The 23,598-nt window shown below is 40.0% G+C and overlaps 1 protein-coding gene across 11 annotated transcripts in view; it reads right to left on the reverse strand.

Annotated features, from left to right (window-relative positions):
- The window catches only part of tcf4 (transcription factor 4), a 238,751-nt gene that overhangs the window by 23,469 nt on the left and 191,684 nt on the right, over positions 1-23,598 (reverse strand). For all 11 annotated transcript variants that reach the window (XM_071466341.1, XM_071466345.1, XM_071466338.1 and 8 more), the window contains 6 exons: positions 22,666-22,811; positions 21,521-21,668; positions 15,152-15,222; positions 14,969-15,047; positions 10,973-11,052; positions 9,533-9,742 (listed from right to left, as the gene is read on the reverse strand). In XM_071466341.1, the coding sequence (XP_071322442.1) occupies positions 9,533-9,742; positions 10,973-11,052; positions 14,969-15,047; positions 15,152-15,222; positions 21,521-21,668; positions 22,666-22,811 (734 nt within the window). The remainder of the gene's footprint in view (positions 1-9,532; positions 9,743-10,972; positions 11,053-14,968; positions 15,048-15,151; positions 15,223-21,520; positions 21,669-22,665; positions 22,812-23,598) is intronic.

Consider the following 23,598-nt stretch of genomic DNA (forward strand, 5'->3'; position numbering starts at 1 on the left):
AATAAATTACAAAGAAACTGATCTGCTGCCGGTGTAGCTCCAATATTGCTGCCACGCCTACTTACCCACCGCCCCTCAGGTTCAAGGCATCTGATCGGAGGGCAGACAAACCTAATAACAACATGGGAGCATCAGTGAAAAGCTTTGACTTCACTGTCAACAGGTAAGAATATATATATATTTTTTTTTAGCTCTGGCCATGAAATGCAGTTGAGAACTCCAGGACAAGCTAGTAAGTGGACCTTGAGTCGAGATTATTTTGTCAGTGTTCACATTTGTTTTGGTTAGTTCTGATTTTTGTCAAAGCTGCATTCAAGGACACTCTAACATCTGTCATTTGACAGTAAAAAAGGACACATGGTTACTGTGAAAAGGAGAAATGTTTTTTTTTTTTTTTTTAAATTTGCTGTTCAGCAGCCAACTCTTAAAGCTCAGATGTCAGAGTGTCCTTGAATGCACCAACAGGGAGACTTTTCAGACCAGACTCTCAACTGTATTATCACGATACAGCAACATAACAAAAGAGTGTTTTTCGAAAACTTTTCTTGTTGCATTCAAGGACCCTTCAAAATCCGACTTGTTGGTTGGTGACCACAACAACAGCCACAGACACGATTCCTTTCACAACATCTTGTGAGCGACTGTTAGACACAGAGAGCTTCAGAATAACCACTGCGGAGCGCTTCTAAGTTCCTGAATACACTTGTGATGATGATGCAGCTTCAACGACTGTTCTAGGTTTCATGTCTCCAAAGCTGATGTTTTTTTTTGTGTTGCAAGCTTATTTTTCACCTTTAAAACTTTATCACTACCTTAGTTATGGGAATATAAACATGTTTTATCCCTGAATGCTTAATACATCATATAAGTAAAACAGTATAAATCTTAAATGTTTCTAACCAATTAGTTAATAAACATCATATTTATGACCAAGAATCTGATGCACTTTGAAAACTTCTGACACTCTATTCTACCCACATTTCAGTCAGTGACAAAAAAGTATTGATGTTCAGCTGTGGGTAAAGAATTACAACATGCATAAGAATTATACTATGAATTTTGTTAATCTGGGACTTTAAATGTTTATTAGCAGATTCTCTCACCATTGTCCACTTCATCCTTTCTTTTATGTGCTGTGTTTCCTGTCAGTTTGGTTCATGTAGACTTATAAATGCTATTTCAATAAAGCAGAAAGAAAAAAAAAACAAAGAAAAAAAACAGAACGAGCTGGAGACAGAGAAGGAGGTGCTGAGTAACTGTCATCTGCAATGTTGTTGATCAGTGCGACGTGTGTTCATTTAGAATGTGTGTGTGTTTGTGTGTAGTGCACTGATTACACAGGACGAATAGAAAGAGGGGAATTTCTGGGTCACACATTTTCTGTCTCTCGCTCACTAACACACATGCACAAATACACAAACACACACACACACACACACACAAACACAGAGATTTGTCATGCAGTTGTAAACAGTAGGGACAAGTCTGTGTCTGTCTGAGAGAGGAAAAATAAACTGAAAATTTACTAACTCTGTAAATTGTACTATTTCACCCTGTATTAGATGGATTTCTGCAATTTCCATGTGTCGTTTTTGATTATTGTCCCAGTCTGAAAAAAACACATCTTTGCAAAAAGAAAAAAAATCAGGGAGGAGAGGAAGCAAGGACGAGCTGTAACATGAAGCAAGAAGTCCTCTCTGGAATCTCATCAGAGACTCCATATTGCTCAATTTCATTACTCTAGAGAGGAAGTGAGGATATGTAAATGTAACGCTTGTCCTGACAGTGGCACTAGAATAAAGATGAGTGGGTCATTAACATATTGAAGGTGCATCCTCTAATGAGCAGGAATGTGAGCAGAAACTTTCACGTCAATCTTGCCATTAAATTTTGATATTTTATGGCAAAATCATCAGAAACCTTCCTCAGGTGAGGAGAAATATTTCAAACATATAGGTAGTTTGTTCCTGCCCTCTGGTATGACACATAGGAGCATCTTCTGAAATTACTGAATCTTGGTCATCATGGTTACAATAAGAAACACACACCACAAACAGTGGTCTCCTATTTGGCATTCCTGTGTTTTGTTGACCCATCCATCCAGCACAACCCTCTCTTAACACAGGCTTTGTCGCTCTGTCTTATGTGATGGTTATGTGACCTTACTCCTTAGCTCCCATCATTTCCGCAGGAGAAAAGTCCTGAATATTCAAACCAAGATGCATATCTAGCAGTGACAGTTGACCCTATTTAAAGGTCCCATACAGTCTAAAGGTAAATATGCATGTGTTTTTTTATTATAAAGCAGGTCTAGGTTCTGTATTAATACTGTGAAAGTATCAAAGCCTCAGTCCACAGAGAAATGCACACAGCCTGTATTCAGAAGCTGAGCCTTAAAACAAGCCGTCAGGACTTCTGTAACTTTGTGATGTCACAACAAAGCAGTCACTACTCTTAGCCATGCCCCAAGCCCCGCCTACCTGGACCCACCATCCAACCTTGCAGGATTTGGTTTCTCTGAGTGTTTACTTGAAAACTACAAAATTTTTATTTGATCACTCAGAAAACAGTCAGCCAATCAGAAGAGAGGCTCAGAGCCTGACCTTTAAGATAAAGAGATTTGTTTGCTCAAGCAAAAAAGTAGTAAACGTAGATTGAGCATGGTTTTTTTTTCTAACTATGAGGCAAAAGTCATAATTACAAGATCAGTTTTGTTTTCTGTGGTGAATGCTGTTCATTTCTGTCGATGTGATCCACTGTATATTGTATATTTAAACTGGATTCCACATTGGTCTGGAACAGTCCCTCCTCTGTGCAAAGTGAACACTTGACAGAAAGCACCTGCTGTTGCAATGTCAACACCCCCCCCCCCCCCCCCCCCCCCCCCCCCCCCACACACACACACACACACACACACACACACACACAGAGCTCAGTGTTGAGGTTGGACTTCCATGGTAGGAAAAGTGCAGCAACATTTTCCAGCGGTGGGATATGTATGTTTTTTTCTTTAATTTTCCGTGTAATGAACAGAGTGAAGTACGACAGACTCCTCTGTCGTATAAAACGTCAATTAAAAAAAAAAAAAAAAGAGAGAAATGAAACAGAGGAAAATGGAGGGAAGGGAAAGAAGGAGGCCTGGGGAAATGTGTCATTTGGAAATATGTTCTTATGAGTTGAAAATGTTTTTGTCAAAGCAAAATCCACCCATATAATCTGTCAATACTAAATGAAAAAGAACTGAAATTTTCCTGTGGTGTGCTTTGTTACATGTAAGAAATTTTAAATGCCTTGAGATATATGTATATTATGATTTGGCACTATACAAATAAAATTGAATTGAATTGAATTAAATATTAGACTTACTTGCTGAGTTTTAAACCAGATGCAGAAAGACACATTTGCTAGTGAAATATATTTTTTCCAATGAGCCAATCAAGCATAAAATCATTTATATGTACATACATCAAATTCACATTTTCCCATTTAAATATATGATTATATTTCTCTTGAAAACGTGCTTTTTTATGTCATATTTGAACCTACTTTTATGTTTCTATGTTTTATTTTTAAATTATTATTACATTTTATATTCTGACATTAATCACCTGAACATATAGGCTCTATAGAATACATTTATTTACAGTGTTGTGTCACATTTATATTTTCATACAGGTCACCTTTAGACACTCTCTAACAGTCAACTCAAGGACTACTTACAATCCTCTTCAAGAGCTTTCAGCTCTACATCATGGCAAAACTAAATCTGCTGATGTAAAGGCTAAGTGCTGATTAAAAGCTCCAGAAACAGCAACACTTCAAAAGAGCAAGTTATGTTTAGTTGTTATTTTTAAGTTTGGACAACTCACAGAATGACATAAACACAATAATGTTTAGGTGGGATTTTAAAAAAAAAGATTTGTGCATGATAAAAGTCATTTTACATTTTTGCATTTTGCTTCCATTTGAATTATGTTTTATAGATTCATATCACTTAGAAGTATAAAGTGTAATAAATAACTTTTCTTTGAATAACTTTTTTTGCATTTCCTTCATTCGACCTGAGACTCATGTTGTATTAAGCGAATATAAAGGTTGTTACAGTTTATTTATCGACTTACTCCATGAACACAAGGCTGCACACAAACGCCCAATGATCACAACCTCTCTTCACCATAAATATTCATATCACAAAGCTTTTGAAAACAAACAGTGAAGACAACCTGTACTGAAACGTCATTACCATACTATAGCGCTGTATATTAGCATATAGTCCTGTAATGTATTCCCCCAGGAACGTACATGTTATAGAAATAGCGACCCACGATTATCACATGAATAGTTACTATATGGAAAAGTTTTTAAGCCAAAAAAACAAAACAAAACAGAAATGAATACTTTACTGAAAGTATTATTGTTTTTTCTTGATATTTATGGTTGTTTACTTTACGATGAAGGTCAGAGTTTAGCATTACATTGGAATTAATTGAATAAATTGGAAGCAGAACAATAGAATAAGATCAAAAACCTGAATATATAGACCAAACCCACCTCGCCGTGTGCTGTATAATAAATAAATTAAAGAAATTTATGAAATGCAAAAAAACCTCCTGTTTGCTTCCCACCAGCTAGTATCCAATGTGGACGTTGGAAACTGGCCTGTAAAAAACTAGCCTATAGTCTAACTGCAGCAGGTTTTTATGACCCAGAGTTAGGTTTTGTTGCTAGGTGACATCTAGTGGTCGTAGTAATTATATCAGGAGCAAAGGGAAAAGTGCGGTGATGTAGTTTATATAGCAACAAAGTCCACGTCAGGAGGAGGTTGTGGTGGATGGATGGGTCAACAAAACACAGGAATATGACACAAGAGAGCGGTGTTCACTTCCTATGTGAAAGTAACAGTTTATGTTGTTTCTATTATCCATGACCGTTCAACAAAGTTAACCATGTTGTTATTATTGTAACCATGACGATGAAGCTGAAGACGTTGAGGAAGTACTTATTTTATCCCAAATCACCATCTTTTCCTAAACTTAACCAAGTAGTTTCAATGCCTAAACCTGACCAAGGTTTGCCATGATGACAAAGGTAGGTACGCCACTCTCGGTACAGTCCATGTGTTAATTATTGTAACCAAGACGACTAAGGCCCAGTATGCCTGCTGCCGTAAATCTTCTATTTCAGGAGATGCTCCTATGGGTCATATCAGAGGGTTGAAAAAAAAAACTACCTGTATGGTTGTTTGGGTGAAAGGACTGGTTGGGAATTCCACATTGTATGTGTCATATCAAAACTGATGTCCACATACTTTTGGCAACTTAGTTTTACAATAGTTTTTGAATTATGTCAAATAAAGAAAGTTCATGATTATTATAGTTATCATTTCTTTACTGGAGGTAAATGGAGGGTAGTGGATTTCTGTCAGCTGATAGGAGTGAGTATAGCAACTGAGAGAAGAGAGGAGATGCAGAGCATTAAAAGGCATTAGTGTGTTTTACGGCAAAGTGATGCAGATTATGATCCATTTCACTTAATGTAACATGCTTAATGGAGAGAGAGAGAGAAACATTTCTCTCCTTTAACCTTTCCCCTCGTTTCAGAATCACCATCCGCACCGAGCTGAGAGGCAGTAAAATAACTGGCGTGACTTAAACACATCATCAGAGGCAGACAGCAGAACAGAGAACTCATTTTAAAACCTTTACTGAGGCTCTGGACAGTCATATATTTTCTTCCTCTTGAGTTTTTTTTTAAATCACATCGCATTTAGTTAAATGTCACGTCACTCTATCCCTCTGATGCTTTGTTTCAAGCTGGGATCAGACTTAATATGATGCTCCTAAATCACTTAGGCTCTAACTGCTAATGCTAAATGACAAAAGAGCACGTTGGAACACGTGTGCATCTACTCCTGTATCACTGTGTATGTATGTGTTTGGTTGTGTGTGTATAATGCATTCCTGACTATGTATATGTCTCTCTTCCTCTCTCTCCCCCACATCAGTCTACCACCTGTTTTCCCAGAGTTATGACCTCAGCCTGCAGGCGTCTCTGCCTAACACTGCCAAACTACATACAGCTGTGTGTGTGCGTGTGTGTGTGTGTGAGAGAGAGAGAGAGAGAGAGAGAGAGAGAGAGAGAGAGAGAGAGAGAGCACTACATGTAGATGGGAAGATGAAAACAAAAGTGACGGAAAATAAATAATACAGTAAATATGTCGTAAAATGCTTGTCAATAAGGGAGGACTTGCGTGTATGTGAGTGAGAGATCGTGCAAAACACAGTAGGAGAGAAAGTGGAGTCACAGCCACAAAAAGAAAAGAAAGAAGAGGTGAGAAAAGAAAGAACAAACTGTGAGGAATTACAGGAAAGTCACAGGAAGATATAATGAGAAAAGAAAGGAAAGATAAAGAAGCAAAGAGAAACCGGAAAGGGAAGAAATAAGAGAGAAAGAAAGAAAGAGAGAGTGACTATGTGCATGGGATATACACAAAAAAGTCTCGGTACAAACACAATGGCTTCATTTTGGAGATGACATCACTCCTTCCTCTTGCTCTGCTTTTTCTGTTTTCCACTCTTTTCTTTTTTTTAATATATTTATATTGTGTCTCATCCTTTTCCTTTGGTTCAGACTTCCTGTTTACACTGTCTGGGAAACATACATGTTACGTATACTATACAAATTGGATGCTAATGAACAATACACATAAACTAAGCTGAAATAATTCAAACCCACTAAACTCAACTAAAACCTTTATTAAATCATCCTGTGTTTCTGTGATGAGGAACTTTCAATGGGAATTTACAGGTGGGGGAAATACTTTGTTAATCAGCAGCTCCTCTGATTTTACTGCTCTGTGTAGATGAGTCCCCAGAATGTCAGTGGACTGCTTGGGTCCACACATTGTGACGTAAACCAGCGGCATGCCTCATTCAGTGTATATAAGTGTGTTTGTGTGTGTGTTTGTGTGTGTGCAGTTATAAAGCTGGTGTGTTTGCAGACTTACAGTAATGAGTCTGTTTTTCTTTTAGCCAATAATCCGGAGCCCAAATAAACACACACACACACACACAGGTCCTAATGACAACACAAGGAGCAATTTATGAGAGCCTGTTTGTGTGTGTGTGTGTGTGTGTGTGTTTAAAGAGTCCAGAAGTAAACTTTGTGTTTCAGCACACATCCTTCACTTGACTTTATTCTCTTTTTCCACTGGTTGCATATGTATGAAAACAAGTCGTAATGCATTTGGAATCATTTCAACATTAAACTGAAAAGTAGTTTGTAAAAATTATTACCCTTAGCAAGAGGTAAACATTAAATGTTTTCTTGGGGTAAACCTCCAAGTCACTTCATAAAGCTTAATGCCAAATTTGTATCTGGGGATGTCCCAAGAGTTTTTAGAATAACCTCCAAATGAAGCTCAAAAGTAGCTTTCAAGTATTTTCCCTCCCTTCCAAATCTATGTGGAAAGTCCTCAATCCTTTCAGAAGATATTTTTCAAAACTTTAAGATTTTCCTTAATGAAAAACTAATAAAACCAGAAGACAGAGTCTGAAATGCTTTAACTTCTTTTTAGTTCTCTTAGCCCTAAGTATTTCCTAAAGTGTGTTGTTCATACCACTTTATACATCAGGACACCTAACTGTCCTTTCTTTCTGTCCTTTGTGTAGCATCTGAAATGCAGATATCTGACCCATTATCATCCCACCGGAGTCAAGTAAGACCAATAGTCATCCTGCTTTTAGCTCCTGTTTTGTCTCCACCAGCTCCTGGGAAAAGTATTTGGTTCTTCAGCTGTGGGATGTTTACCAGTGATCTGCAACCACATCTGTCATGTGGCACTGTGCAGCTGCTGTTGATGAGAGTGCGGAGACTGTAGATATGCCATAAGACTGGAGCTGCTCCCTCAAAGTTGGTGAGTCAATGCATCAGTCTCCAGCACCCACAGCTGAGATAGAGCAATGCAGGTACAAACTGAGTGCTATCTCAAAATGACACAAAATGAACGACTCTCAGCTCTGCTGCTGTCAGCAGCTCGTCAGGAGAGATGCTCCTGGGTGGCAGTTTATCCTTCCTGATACTGATTCCAATACCTGTACTTGTGTACTGGCTGATCCCAAGTACCAATCCAATATCATTGTGTTCAAGGTTAAAAGTAACTCTGCTACTACTACTGATACTATAACTAACTCTGTATGGATGTGATATGATTGCTGTCATTGCTGTATGGCATGGCAAAGAGTAAACCCTTTCTAAAACATGAACAAATACATGAATGCCATAGAATCTTTCTTTTATCATCTAATTTCACTGTTGTCTAATCTAGGAATAAATAGTTGTCCGAGCATGAGTGCCACCCCTCCAAATTAAAGTCTTGCATAGTGTACATGTTGTTTTTTCACTGGTGGGACTTTCAGAGCAGTGAAGAACAAATGATTTCTAGGAAAACTGCTGTTTCTATCTGGGTGTGAGACTATAAATCAATAAATTATTGAGTGGGGGGGGGGCAGACCTTCATGACACCAAAACTATCAGCTAAACGAGGCTAAAAAACTGAATATGACTGATGAGGATTCAGAACTATTGATGTTGATGATGTTACTGCAACCTCAGGATGGAAGCAGCGGGACATACAACAAAAACACACAGGGAGGAAAGAAGGATGAAGGTTAGAGGAAAATGTATGTGCAGAGAGAGAGAGAGAGAGAGAGAGAGAGAGAGAGAGAGAGAGAGAGATGGACAGATATGCGTGAGAAGAAGGTAATCTCTGCGGGAGTCTGCCAACACACACACACACACACACACACACACACACACACACACACACACACACACACACACACACAAAACCCCTTCCCTCGACCACAGGTGCTCTCCATTTAGAAAATAACACTTCAAAGTAAATACTTTAACAAAGACCAGTGAGAGAGAGATGAAGCTCCTGAACTACTGCAGTGAGAACAGTGTAAAGCTGCTGCTGGAGCCTCCTTCAGGCTGCAGCGCTCACTACAGCCTGAACCAGCCTTAACACAAAGCTGCTGGACCGAACAAAGCGGGCTGAGGCTACGGTCTGAGGGGAGAGAGAGGTGTTGAAGAGGCTGCAGCAGGGTGCAGAGTTTGTGTGTTTGAAAGAACATCTGGTGTGTGTGTGTATGTGTGTGTGTTTGTGTGTGTGTGTGCGCACATGTGAATATGGACAAACGTACAACACAAATAAACAAAATAGGTCTGACTGAACATTTTCAGGCATCTGAATGTGTTTATACTGGTTTTATAATGCTCCCTCTCTCACCCTCCTACATCTCCTTATGTCACACAGCTGTTTGGTTCTTTATGTTTATTGTTTCAAGTTGACAAAGCCAAAAGCCTTAAATATGGAAAACATTACCGCTGCCTTACTTCATGTGTCCAATTCAACCTCCTTTCCTTTCCTTAGTTATCCTTTCCTTTCCTTTCCTGTCCTGTCCTGCCCCATTTTTGCATCCCCTTTACACCCATCACCACAGCACAAAGACAGGCTCTCAGGTCCTACCATGAGGGAGTGTCTGTTGGCTGATAGGAGTCCCGTCCCGTACCCGCTGCCCAGAGCGCCCATGGCACCGTTGTGCGAGTGTGCGGCCCCGATGAGGCTGTGCATGTCACCGTGCCCGCTGGTCATACCCGTAGACGGTCCCACCGCGTGGCTCCGCAGTACATGGATGGCATCATCTAAACGCTCCAGACGGTCCTCAATACGACTTTGCTGCAGAACAAATAGACACAGAAAGACGTGAATCTCAACATTCAGCCTGAGATGTTTGGATGAAACCGAGGAGTTGGTCGTCCATATTGATCTCACTGACAAGTATCATGTGAGTCACCAAAGTCTGATATATCTTATTCTTCTGAGCCATGGTGCTCGATTATTGTCCAAAAACTGTTTAACTGATTAACCCACCTTCATCACCTTGAACACACACATTGTATTTTATTCATAGACAGTAGCACACACACAGTCCTGCTGCCATTAATACTCACTAAAGCACTAAATGTGTATTAATCCACAACTGAACAACAATAAGTTTACTTATTTTGACTTTTTACTCCTGATTTAGTAGGTGAAAAGCAGTTTTTGTGCCTTAAACTACACAAATCCCAGAAGTAATGGGAGGAAAATGTTTAAAGAAGGAAACCTGTTAACTCAGTTTGCTTTGTTAGCGATCTGGTCAGGGCCATGGAGTTTATCAAGTGCACAGAACCAGGTGCTGCAGAAATACCTGCTTTAAGGTAGGACTGCTCACACTGTCAGTGTGTGTTTATGACTCCAGACTCAGTTTGATGTGGGTTTAAAGTTTCAGTGTGTGACATTCTGACGGTTAGAGGAGCAGACTGGTGGCTTTGGCTGGAGAATGCATCACATTATTACACTTATAGTTTTTCAAGAGAATGAAATTAAAGAGATGTACAGACTCTCTTGTGTGGCTGATCAATACTACTCATTAAATGCAGTATTGATACAGTTATGAGCCAAGTCTCCTGTGTTCAATACAGTGGAATAATGTAACACATCTGACATATATAGTGTCATATATAGACAGGCATGTGGTAGACAGATTTAACAATACCAGGAAAAGCGCAGCCTACAAATTCACCTGAAAACAATATAACTGGTTTCCATTAATTTGCTTTATGTTTAAATGTCCATAATTAAACTATCATGACATTAATTTGTGACAGTGTTTTCCCCACGTTGCTAGGAGCAGGACTGGTTGTGAACAGGAAATCTCCCTATAAAATAAACTGCTGCTCACAGCTTTGATAAAGGGTCTTTAAAAACTCAACAGCAAGAACCTGTTACTCCACAGACCTCAGTGAACAGTTTAAGCACCACAACCAAAAATGTTATATTGTGTTATATGTGTTATATTTAAACATGTGCACAATGATGTGTGTGTGTGTGTGTGTCTGTGTGTGTGTGTGTGTGTGTGTGTACCAGAGAGTGCAGCGGAGCCTCGTAGTTTGGCGATGATGCTCCCTGTCCGCCGTTCCTTGACCAAACAGCTGAACTGGCAGCTAGGTGAGAGGAGACAAGCAGACATCATCAGGATTGGAGATGGGGAGGTGTTTAGTTCAAATCGACATCCTTTCATGTGTGTACTATGATAAACTGCAAGCCTGTCCACGCTCTGGCCTCCTGTGACCCTGCATAGGATGGATCTGGATGAGTGTGGATCACAGCCAAACCCTCCCTTCCTTTTATATGCAAAAAAAAAAAGAAAAAAAAGAAACCACTCGACGTACAGCACCACACACCACACAAAACGTCTTTACACACGAGGAGTGTCTCATCATATCCACTCATGGTCCTCAGACATAATAGACACAGAGATGAGGAAGAATAGACAAAAACAAACCAACACGTATCTCATAGTAGAAATGCTAATATCAGGCTTTTGTTTCTGAAAAGGTACAAGTGGTTGATTAGCATGGGCCCTCTGCAGAATAAACAAGCTTTGTGTCTCTGTTCTTCTCTGCCTTTGTGTTTTTACAGCGCTCTGAAGGGTTGTATCTGAATCAACAGGTCTCATTAGCTGGTAGGTAGAAGAGACTCAGCAACTTCTGTGAATTTACATTAATATGAGGCTCTGAGAGATGACGGGCTGGTGCACAGAGTCATTTCAACTATGTTTAGGTTTCAGAGGAGAGACAAACTTGCAGCGACCACAAAGATAAGCTGTAAGAGCTTTCACATATTCTTTGTGAAATATGTGGCTCTAGAAGCTTGTAGATGTGGTGACTAGTCTGCTAATCCTTCTGTCTCCTCTGTACTGTGCCATTTACAGCCACCTGAAATTTTCTTCTCAGATTTGTGCATTGTTTCATTCAAAGAGTTACATCATCAAAGCTGACGTGAAAAATTTGTGTAGATTTACCAAATAATCCCACCGTGAGAATTTGTAATCAACTGATTTCCCTGCATTTTTTTAAAAGTTATTTTTGGGCATTTGTGAGCTGTTATTTATAGGAAAATGGAAAGTGACAGGAAACAGGACAGAGAGAACAGGGCAATGGCATGCAGCAATGAGTCCAGCCGGCCGGGAGTTGAACCAGGGACTCGCCTGCTCAGAGCATTTGTGCCCTAACCATTGGTTTGACCATTGGTTCGCCCTAAAACCAGACCAGTCAGTGAGCTCATGTTTATTTGGGATGGGTTTGATATGATGACTGACAAATGAGCGCTGAAGCATTTTTGTTAACAACCAAGATGGCTGCCGCTGATGTGAAGAGGTCTGATGAATCCACTTATATCATGACCGTAGTAAACCAGCTGGATGATATATTTTCTCTAAGAAAGGAACAACTGCACTGTTTGTCACACGTTTTGTTGCTGTGATTGTTTGGTCTGCAGTCATTGTAAAAGCTGCACTGAGAGGTTCCAGATCCATTTGGAAATGTGGATTGGTCTGGCCAGGCCAGGCTAGGTGTGACTAAGCCTTGAGGCAAAACAAGCTCGAAGAAAGCATTCCACTGCTAATTATAAAACTATAACAGTTAAGAAACAGCTCATCAAGAATCACACACCAATCAGCAAACATTTAAATGATAACATGACTCATGAACCTCAATGACTCAGATAAAGACTAAGAGTTGAAGGCCCATTTTCACTGGATTTAAAAAGCAAGTTTAAAATGAAAGCTTTAACAATTATTTGTTGGACAGATTATTCTGTTTTTCCAGTTTGAAAATCCCAAGCAAAAACTAAGACAGCCCAGTCACTTAGTTCACTCAGTCCTTTCCTTTATTTCCTCACTTCCCTCTCCTTTCCTCCCCTCTTCTCTCTATCCTTAGTCCTCCATTCGTGCTCCTTCCTCCTCTCTTCTCCTCTCTGCCCTCACCACTGATCTCTCCCTTGTAACTCTGATCTCATCTCATTAGCTCATGTTTCTCATTTTTATTGTCTTCCCATTTTGTCTTGCAGTCTTTTCTCTCCCCTCTCCTTTATTCATATTACATGCTCATTTCCATATGCTAATTAATGAATAATCACCTGGGTACATTCATGTGCAAATACAAATATATGTATTAAACGGCAGGGTAAATTATTCTGAGTCCAACAGTGTAAAACACCCTCGCAGAATTAGCCTTGGATATCAATTTGCATGTAGTTTGCTCTAATAGGCTTCATTTCTAATTTGTAAAAAGTGGAGTAACTCTGACACAATGATAAACACCAATTATGGTTTAGCAGGCAATATCCCAGGCCGCTATAATGATGAGGAGGAGAGGAGGGGGCTTGTGTTCGCAGAGCCGGTAGGTTTGTGAACAATTTGTCAAAGTGGTGCTCGTAATTAAAGCTATCAGTCACCAGGCGTGGCAGAGAAATATCAAACAGTGTGTGTAGCAGTGACAATTAGAGACAAATTCGACACTACTATTATTAGGAAAAGTCATTTTTCACTTTAAGGAGCGGGGAGAGTTTACAACATCAGCCAAGAAGAGAAGTAATTGGTGGAAATATGAGGAGGAGGGGAGGTATGGAGAGCAGGCACAACAATTATTAATTTATTTTATGGTTTCTTTTAAGGCATAGTGATTCTGCTTCTGAAAAGGAACAAAATTCCCTTTAAATTATAAAATCACATGTAGAGTTTAAGTTAAATGTACATTAAGATTTATAACTTTTCTTCTCTTCTTTTTCCTGGAGCTGCATTTCATGTCTTCAGGGGTAAGTCCAAGTCAAGTCATTAAGAACAAATTCAAGTCTAAAGTCATTTAAGACAAGTTCAAATAAAGTCTTAAATCATTCAAATAATATCTTGGGTCATTTGAAAGAAGTTTAACCCAAGACTTAATTCATTTAACATAAATTCAAGTCAAGTCTCAAGTCATTAGAAACAAGGTCAGGTCGGATCTCAAGTCACTAGAAACAAGGTCAGGTCGGATCTCAAGTCATTAGAAACAAGGTCAGGTCGAGTCTTAAGCCATTAGAAACAAGGTCAGGTCAAGTCTCAAGTGATTAGAAACAAGGTCAGGTCAAGTCTCAAGTGATTAGAAACAAGGTCAGGTCAAGTCTCAAGTCATTAGAAACAAGGTAAGGTCGATTCTCAAGTTATTAGAAACAAAGTCAGGTCGAGTCTTAAGCCATTAGAAACAGGGTCAGGTCGAGTCTCAAGTCATTAGAAACAAGTTCAGGTCAAGTCTCAAGTTATTAGAAACAAGGTCAGGTCAAGTCTCAAGTCATTGGAAACAAGGTAAGGTCGAGTCTCAAGTTATTAGAAACAAGGTCAGGTCAAGACTTGAGTCATTAGAAACAAGTTCAGGTCGAGTCTCAAGTAATTTGAAACACATTCAGGTAAAGTCTCAAGTTATTGGAAACAAGGTCAGGTCGGATCTCAAGTCATTAGAAACAAGGTCAGGTCGAGTCTCAAGTCATTAGAAACAAGGTCAGGTCATGTCTCAGGTCATTAGAAACAAGGTCAGGTTGAGTCTCAAGTCATTAGAAACAAGGTCAGGTCAAGACTTGAGTCATTAGACACAAGTTCAGGTCGAGTCTCAAGTCATTTGAAACACATTCAGGTCAAGTATCGAGTCATTAGAAACAAGTTCAGGTTGAGTCTCAAGTCATTAGAAACAAGTTCAGGTCGAGTCTCAAGTCATTAGAAACACATTCAGGTCAAGTCTCAAGTCATTAGAAACATGTTCAGGTCAAGTCTTGAGTCATTTGAAACAAGGTCAGATCAGATCTCAGGTCATTTAGGTCATCAAGCAGTTTAAGTCAAGTTTCAGAAACAGTCAAGTTATACGAGACAACTTCGAGTTAAGTCTCAAGTCCTCTTTTTTGTGACTAATAAGTCTTACAGTTTGACTCAAGTCCGAGTCTCAAGTCAGCTCTGCTTCTTGCTTCTGTGAATGTTGTTCTGTGTTGGTTTTGTGTTGACATAGCGTGTGTGTATATATGGTTGTTGGAAGGTGGATGTCATGTGCTAACCTGTGAGGGAGGGTGGGGAGCCAACTGGGGTGGAGGGATTGGATGAGAAGCTGTTGTTTGTGTGGTCTGGAGAGTAAATCTGAAAAAAAAAAAAAAAAAAAGAAAAGTCAGTTACAAGTAAATATTATTCAAGGACTGAACATGTCTCTCAGATCTGTACATGTACATGTGTGTTGTACTTACTGATGCGAGCGCTTTCCCTAAGGCGTCTCCTGTCTGAGAGCTGCTGGCTGCTCGGCTCTGCGCTGGGTTAGCTGTGACACACACATGCCCACACACACACACAAAAAGAGGGATGTATTCTTGTAAATAAGGATATTGTTGACTACATATTATAATTATTCTGTCTAATTGTAAACCATCAGTCCATCCCTTCCACACTCAAACCAGAAACACACATCCATTAAATCTGAAAACCTTATGGTCTGTTATGTTAATTAATTAATTTGTCTTAGACAGCAGAGAAAAAACAAGGAGAAGAAGAAATGGAAGCTCATGATGTCATTTCAAGAAAAAGAAAAAAGAAAAGCACACTGTCCAGTTGTTAACTGGACACATTTAATTCAAGAGACCTATTTGTATCATGGCCTCCTGACGACTGACTGCAGACCATGATGCATCTCTTGTGGAGCTGTTTATACTCAGATGAAATGATTGCATCCTTCTTTTTGGACTCTCTAGCTCTATGTTCCCTCAAAGGTCAGAGGTCAGCACCATGAGGACAGTTTCCGAGTGGAGCAGAATCTCATATTAAAATTCACCCAAGCTGAACATTATGTCACAGCTCTGTGTAGGTAAACTACAGCTCTGTGCATGAATCCACAGACTACAGCAATCCCATTGAAACGAGATGATTTGTGTGTGTGTGTGTGTGTGAGCGCAAATGCTGGACTTAAATACGACAAAATCTGTTTCACACACTTGAAGAACACTGAGGCCAGAGAGGAAGGAAGTGACCTCACAGGACCAGATGAGCCCCCCCCCCCAAACACACACACACACACACACACACACACTCTGACATGCTTACAGCTCATGCCTCCTGATAGCAGATCCCAGATGGAAAATTCAAGCTCGCAAACACAAGTTAGACTCACGCACACACACAAACACATATAACACAGCAAAAACACACCCTTTCATGGCAAATGAATCCATGACATGGATTAGCAGGACCGGACTTCTTTTAGCAGTTAAAGATAAAGACACATACAGAGAGAGAGAGAGAGAGAGAGAGAGAGACAGGTAGAGAGAGAAGAAGGAGAGAGACAGGAAGCAGCATATGTTTTGGAGTTAAAGCCTCATGTCTCACTCACGCCACACCACTGGCCTAGTAAACCATCCAAGGGATTACTGTTACACACGCACACACACACACACACACACACACACACACACACACACACACACACAAACTCAAGACCCTGACTTGATGCATAATTTACAACATATGCAGGAGAAAATCTTTTCATAAATGAGAGCTTATAGTCACAGAGGAGGTGAGCATTCAGGAGATGAAACAGATTTTTGGCGTTTTTTTTCTGCCTGTGTCCATCACCTCCTCACAGAGAAACATCGATTCATTTATTTCTTGTTTTTTTAAAAATATACTATAAAAAGTCCACTCACCGCTGCACTGCAGTTCCTTTCCTGTGTCCTAATTATAGATTACATACCAGTTATACACTCACCAAGCACTTTATGAGGAACACCTGTGTACCTGCTTATTCATGCAATTATCCAAACAGCCAATCATATGGCAGCAGTGGCAGATACAGGCCAGGAGCTTCGGTAATGTTCACATCAAACATCAGAATGAGGAGAAATGAGATCTCAGTGACATGACTATTGGTGCCAGACAGGCTGGCTTGAGTGTTTCTGAAGCCGGTCTGATGGATCTGGATTTCTGCTGAGGCAGCAGATGGTAGGGTCAGAGTCTGGCATCAATAGCATGAATCCATGGACCCAACCTGCCTTGTGTCAAGAGTCCAGCTGCTGCTGGTGGTGTAGGGGGTGGTGTGGGTGTATTTTCTTGGCACACTTTGGCCCCTGGACACCAATCAATCATGGGTTGAATGCAACAGTCTGTCTGAGTATTGTTGTGGACCATGTGCATCCCTTCACAGTTTACCACTTTCTCATAGCAACTTCCAGCAGGATAATGCACAAAGTCACAAAGCAAAAGTCATTTCAAACTAGTTTCATGGTCATGACAAGGAGTTCAGTGGCTCTTTGAGTCTGGATAGAGTAGAAACCTTTGGGATGTGGTGCAGCAGGAGATTAGCTGCATGAATGTGCAGCTGACAAATCTGCAGAAATGATGTTATACAGTCATGTCAACATAGAGCAGAGTCTCAGAGGAACATTTCCTGCATCTTGTGGAATCACTGCCATGAGGAACTGAAGCTGTTCTGAGAGCAAAGAGAGGCCCATCCCAGCATTAACATGGTGTTTCTTATTAAGTGCTCGGTGGGTGTATTTAGTAGCAGAACACTGTTTATTTGCTGTACAGCATATTCTTCTGTAACCTTAGCTTCACTGCAGTGAGCTGTCCAGAAATACTATGAACTTCTTCTTGCTGACAAAGACTATTACTACTGTATACACCGTTTACTCTACTAGTTTATATTGCATGCTGTTTTGCTGTTATTACACAAGTTGTATGCAAACAGGCTTTGCAAACGTGAAGAAAATATGGTCCCTTTCTTATTTTTGTATTTTCTCTGTCTCATCATCATCATCATCCACAATTTGTTCTCGGCTGTTAAGTAGCTCCTCCATTTCCTCTGAGCACTGCATCATGGGACCATCAGCAGCATAATAATAAACATCCAGCCTTATTTCAGTTTGCAGACATTCTGAATAATCATAATGACATAATTGCATCATTTTTCCAGCATGAACACACACACACACGCACACCACACACACACATAGACTCAAAACCTTGTAAAGTAGGAACTGCTGGTGCAGTAACAGGGGCATGATCCCTCAACAGCTTCCCACCAATTGCATTCATTGGATGGAAAGTGAATCCAAGGTCTTTGTGGTGTGTTTGTATCCTTCCCTTTAATCATCCATATTTAATTATCCAGAATTAAAATCACTTTTTACCCACTTTTAAGAATTAAACCCTCTTGTTGTGTTGACTGTGAGGTAAAACATTTTCTGTCTGTTTCATCACAAAGAACAGCAGCTGTGGTCAGTGTGGATTCATGTCATTTAAAGTGAAAAAAATTTGCTTGAAACTTTTGCAAATTTATTAAAAATAAAAAACAAAACTATAACATGTACATGTATTCACAGCCTTTGGTCAATACTTTGTTGAAGCACCTTTGGCAGCAATTACAGCCTCAAGTCTTTTTGAGTATGATGCTACAAGCTTGGCACACCTATTTTTGGTTTCTCCCATTCTTCTCTGCAGAACCTCTCAAGCTCCATCAGGTTGGATGGGGAGTGTTGGTGCACAGCCGTTTTCAGATCTCTCCAGAGATGTTCAGTCGGGTTCAACTCTGGGCTCTGGCTGGGCCACTCAAGGACATTCACAGAGTTGTCCTGAAGCCACTCCTTTGTTATCTTGGCTGTGAGCTTAGGGTCGTTGTCCTGGTGGAAGATGAACCTTCAACCCAGTCCGAGGTCCAGAGCGCTCTGGAGCAGGTTATCATCAAGGATGTCTCTGTACATTGCTGCATTCATCTTTCCCTCGACCCTGACTAGTCTCCCAGTTCAGTTCCTGCTGCCGAAAAACATCCCCACAGCATGATGCTGCCACCACCATGCTTCACTGTAGGGATGGTATTGGCGAGGTGATGAGCGGTGCCTGGTTTCCTCCAGACATGTACCCTTCCCCAGATCCGTGCCTCGATACAATCCTGTCTCGGAGGTCTACAGACAATTCCTTGGACTTCATGGCTTGGTTTGTGCTCTGACATGCACTGTTAACTATGGGACCTTATATAGACAGGTGTGTGCCTTTCCAAATCATGTCCAATCAACTGAATTTACCACGGGTGGACTCCAATCAAGTTGTAGAAACATCTGAAGGATGATCAGTGGAAACACGATGCACCTGAGCTCAATTTTGAGTGTCACGGCAAAGGCTGTGAATACTTATGTACATGTGATTTTTTTTGTTTTTAATTTTTAATATAGTTGTTCACTTTGTCATTATGGAGTATTGTGTGTAGAATTTTGAGGTAAAGAATGAATTTAATCCATTTTGGAATAAACATAACAAAATGCAGAAAAAGTGAAGCGATGTGAATACTTTCCGGATGCACTGTACCTGGGAGATAATAAGTAAACTACAACAGGACCTAACACCAGTGTGAGTGGGACACACTGATGATTTATGCTGTAGAAGGTTTGACATGTCTCTGGACATTTTGTTATGTTTTCCTCATTAGAATCGACTGTAACTGACATGAATAGTGACCACAGATACTACTCTCTTCAAAAAACGCCTCACACCACTTGTTTACTGGTACAAAATCAGACTGAGGCAGAGAAAGAGCTGTAAACACAGTGAGTCTGTGTTTGGGTATCCATGTGTGTGCACACGCCTGTCATGTGTTTATATTTAAACAACACTGTCATGTTTTTTATTAGGTTCTTCTTGTGTTTACACTCATCTGCTGTAGCTCATATGTGTATGTGTGTGTGTGTGTGTGTGTGTGTGTGTGTGATCTCTTTGAGGAATGTTGGAGATGTCTTCCCATGAAAACAAACTTTCAATCTGTTTCTTATTGCTGTCCTATTTGTTCTACGGGACTCAAAGCAAGGGGTCCATATGGCATGCTGCGTGTGTGTGTGTGTGTATCGGTGATGTCAAGGTCGAGTGTTTCTCTCAATTTGGTTGTATTCAGTTTGTGACTGTCTGCTTCCTCTAACACTGAAATGTACTTTTTAAGTGGTTGAAATCATCTGAGTCTAATCACAGCAGGAACTGGTTGTGTGACAGTGAATTAAAATGGTATATGGTGGTCTTGCTAGTGATGTCTCCTGACTGGAAAATACTGTTAATGTTGTCTTTCATGTGATGACTATGAGTCAATCATCTGTGGATTCTTCCAGAGTCAAAACACAAACTAAGCAGCGACTGCACCCAAGCTGGCAATCAGTGACCTTCACAGTTAAACAATCATGTGTGTTCACAAAAACTGAGTAAAGGTTGTTGAGGAAGGTTGATGATAAGAATTAAAGCTTACACACAGCAGAGCTTTTTTTTTTTTTAAAGTGTTTTGAGAAAAGTCTCAAGTCAAAGTCCAAATTAGAAACTGCAAAGTCAAGCCGCAAGTCTCTCAGGTCTCGGATTTTAGCTTGAGACTTGAATGTTCTTACTTTCAAGTCAAGTCGAGTCTTTAGGAAGTCGAGTGTCAAGTAAGTGAAGTCTCTGAGTCAAGTCCAGGTCAAGTCTTCATTGTAGTGATTTGTCTCTTTAAGGTAACGTCCTTGTCTGAAGTCTTACGTCTACAGCCCTAATACAAAATAATACTAAAGGCATTCAAACAAGTAAAATAAACCTTGACATGAACATGTGAATCACATCAATGATCACACACCATCAACAGATTAGCGAGACTGAGAGTGTACAGCCATGCTAGCAGCTCTCTGAGGTTGTATTGAGACACAGCAATGCATTAAAGCTAAATGCTAACATGCTCATAGTGACAATGGTAACATGCTGATGTGTAACAGGACATGTTTACTATCTTCACCACCTTGGCTCAGCATGTTAGCATGGTAGCATTTGCTAATTAGCACTAAACAGCTGAGGCTGATGGGAGTGTCATTGGTTTGTCATAAACCAGAGCATTATACAAATACATTTTTAACCTGATGATTGTGATGTACGGAAAGTTATATCACCATTAAATTCAGTGCCAATGCGCCGGTAGGTGTGAGACTATTTCACAAAAAAAAAAAAAATGTCAACGTCATGGTTGCGCCAGCGGAAAAGTCAGATCAGAGATCCCCAAAGTCTGTAGTATTCATCCTCTGGGGACCATGAATGTCTCAATCAAATTGGACCAAAGTGGTGGACTGACAGACTGACATTCCCATCCCTCTAGCCATGCTGCTAGCATGACTAAAGCAATAATAAAGCAGTGATTTACATAACCTCTCCTTAAGACAGTTAAAAACTCTGTTTGTATCGCTACTTCCCATATTTGTCCACCAGCATGCATCTGATGTTTATTTTGGAAACAAACTGAGCTCCAAAAATTAGAAAAATAAATTCAACCCTTAACTACAAAGCATGAAAGTTATCCCAGTTGTTTTTATTTTCCAGCCAATCAGATAAAAAGAATGGCAGTTTCTCCAGTTAAGTCTGTATGGACATCATTTAACTTGGAATGTCACCAATTAAATTGATGCTTCTCTTAATGAATGACATCAGCTAATGTGATTAGCTGCACCACCATCTGATTGACAGCAGATGACTGAGCAGCTGCCAAACACCTAAACAACGGCATCAGCGGTTCTTAACAGCAACCTTGTTATTTCTTTTTACACTTTACTTCAAAGGAAAAATACACGCAGGTATCTTACCCATGATGCTGTCTGTGCCGTTGGTTGGGGCGGTGCAAGAGGCGGTGCTGTAGTGATTGGCTCCGCCTCCGCTCCCTCCGCTTCGGTGGAAGCTGGACATGGGAGGAAGGCTGGAACTGATGTCTGCAGACGAGTGCGACGGGTAGCTCTGCAGAGAGACGGATAAAATGAGGTAAAACTTTAACGTGAAAATGACAGCCTTATGCAAAATAGGAGAAATTACATAACAACATAAAAATAAAAAGCAGTGGTCCTTTGAATCATCACACAGAGCTCTTATTAGTTTTAAAGAATTACCATCTAATGACCTTTGACAGATTCACAGCTTCACATTTAGGGAGAATTTATAAATGTATTTCATGCATCCAAATGTGCTCCTCTAGTGAGCACACAGAGAGTAAACCACTCAAGTTGGAAAAATACTGCATGTTGAATACATTCTGCAGAGAGCCCATAGTACGACTAGTGTTTAATATATTATTGACCACTGATAGACTGAACAGATGCTTTTTGATTATAAATTTATGACTTTAGCAGAGTTGTAGCCATGATTTTCAATTCCATAACATTCAATAACCAAGTACCATAACTTTCACTGACATGAGAACCACCAACTACTTGTCAACAAATGATTGAATTCATTTCCCTGTGTTGTTATTTTGTCAAACAAGGAGCCGCTTCAGATTTTTGCATTCAATGAAAACCATGGTCTGAATGAGCGTGTTCTTAAATTGTTATGTAATAGTATTTTCAGGGCTGTTCTAAAGTGTTTACCCCCATCAGTGAAGTTTGATATAACACAAATAAATCTATGAAATAAATATCTCTACCTAATAGCTTTTTCAACTTATGGTCTCACTGAAAAAGCTTTGAAAAAGTGTACCTTTAATTTTTTTAAGTACTATTTTCAAGGTAAAGTCAGAATTTATGTACTCAACTCTCATTATCCTTCAGCTCAGGTGTGAAATGGATGGATGTGTATGGAAAGTCATGTATTTCACGGGAACCTTAAAATCTATCTTGTTGTCGTTAATCTTCTTAAAGTATATGAATTTAAATTCAATTGAAGGGACACCGTGAAAGCATCACCTGCCTCACACACTGTACAGACCCTGATGTTGGTTCAGACTGACAGCTCTGCTCACCAGTCTGTCGTGAGGGTGAATTCCGCAGTAGGAGGAGCTCTGGGCGGGGCCGTGGGCTGAGTTCCCACCTCCCAGCATGCTGCCGTGGTAACCTTGCTGGCTCATACTGCTACTACTGCTGCTCCAGGGATCACCACCGTGTCCATCTGATAGAAACACAGAGAGAGAGAGAGAGAGACAGAGAGAGAGAGGTACATGTGATGAGCTGTCTGCTGTATTCAGTTTAATCTCTCTCCAGTTTTTTTCTTTCTGGTGTTTAGTATTCTGACCCACTTTGGGCTCTAACCTGATTTCACAAAACATCCATTAAATGGGACACCTGTTTCCTTTCACCTGTGTAAGCATAACCTGGGTAACAGGACGAACATGACATCTGAGGCCAAGTTTACTTTAATCTATGTTTTAGGAGTGACTTTATTTAAATGACAGAGGTCAGAGAGAGAGGCAAAAGAGAGTCTGGCAGAAACGGTCATCATTTGATTTATAGCTACTGTATGATAGAGGTCATATGTCAGGACCCTTTAAATAAAGTTCTGTTCAAAAGTTTACCCACCTTTGCAGACCAGTGGATCAGTGCTGGAGATATATTAAACTGCAGGTCTGCTAATGGTACCACTTTATAATAAGACTGGCCTTATCAAGGCTTTATGGATGGTTTATAACTACTTTATTAATTAGCTTGTGAGCACTTGATGAATCATTTATAACACATTAGATAAAAAGGGAAACAGTGACCTGTTGCTTGCCAAATAGTGAGCCCACATTTATCTGTACTGTTAAGCCTCATATCTCATTAGTTACTTTGCTTTCTTTCTGCGTCATCAGATATTTGTTAAATAACAAGCAATTAACCACCATCAGCATATCTTAATGGTATATCAAATTATCACATCCAATTACCAGATTATAATCACAGCTGTTGTTATGACACAC

The sequence above is a fragment of the Trachinotus anak genome, unplaced genomic scaffold, assembly GCF_046630095.1.
Source record: "Trachinotus anak isolate AG129_WGS33_773 ecotype Australia unplaced genomic scaffold, CSIRO_AGI_Tana_v1 ptg000028l, whole genome shotgun sequence".
In the NCBI taxonomy this organism is placed as follows: domain Eukaryota; kingdom Metazoa; phylum Chordata; class Actinopteri; order Carangiformes; family Carangidae; genus Trachinotus; species Trachinotus anak.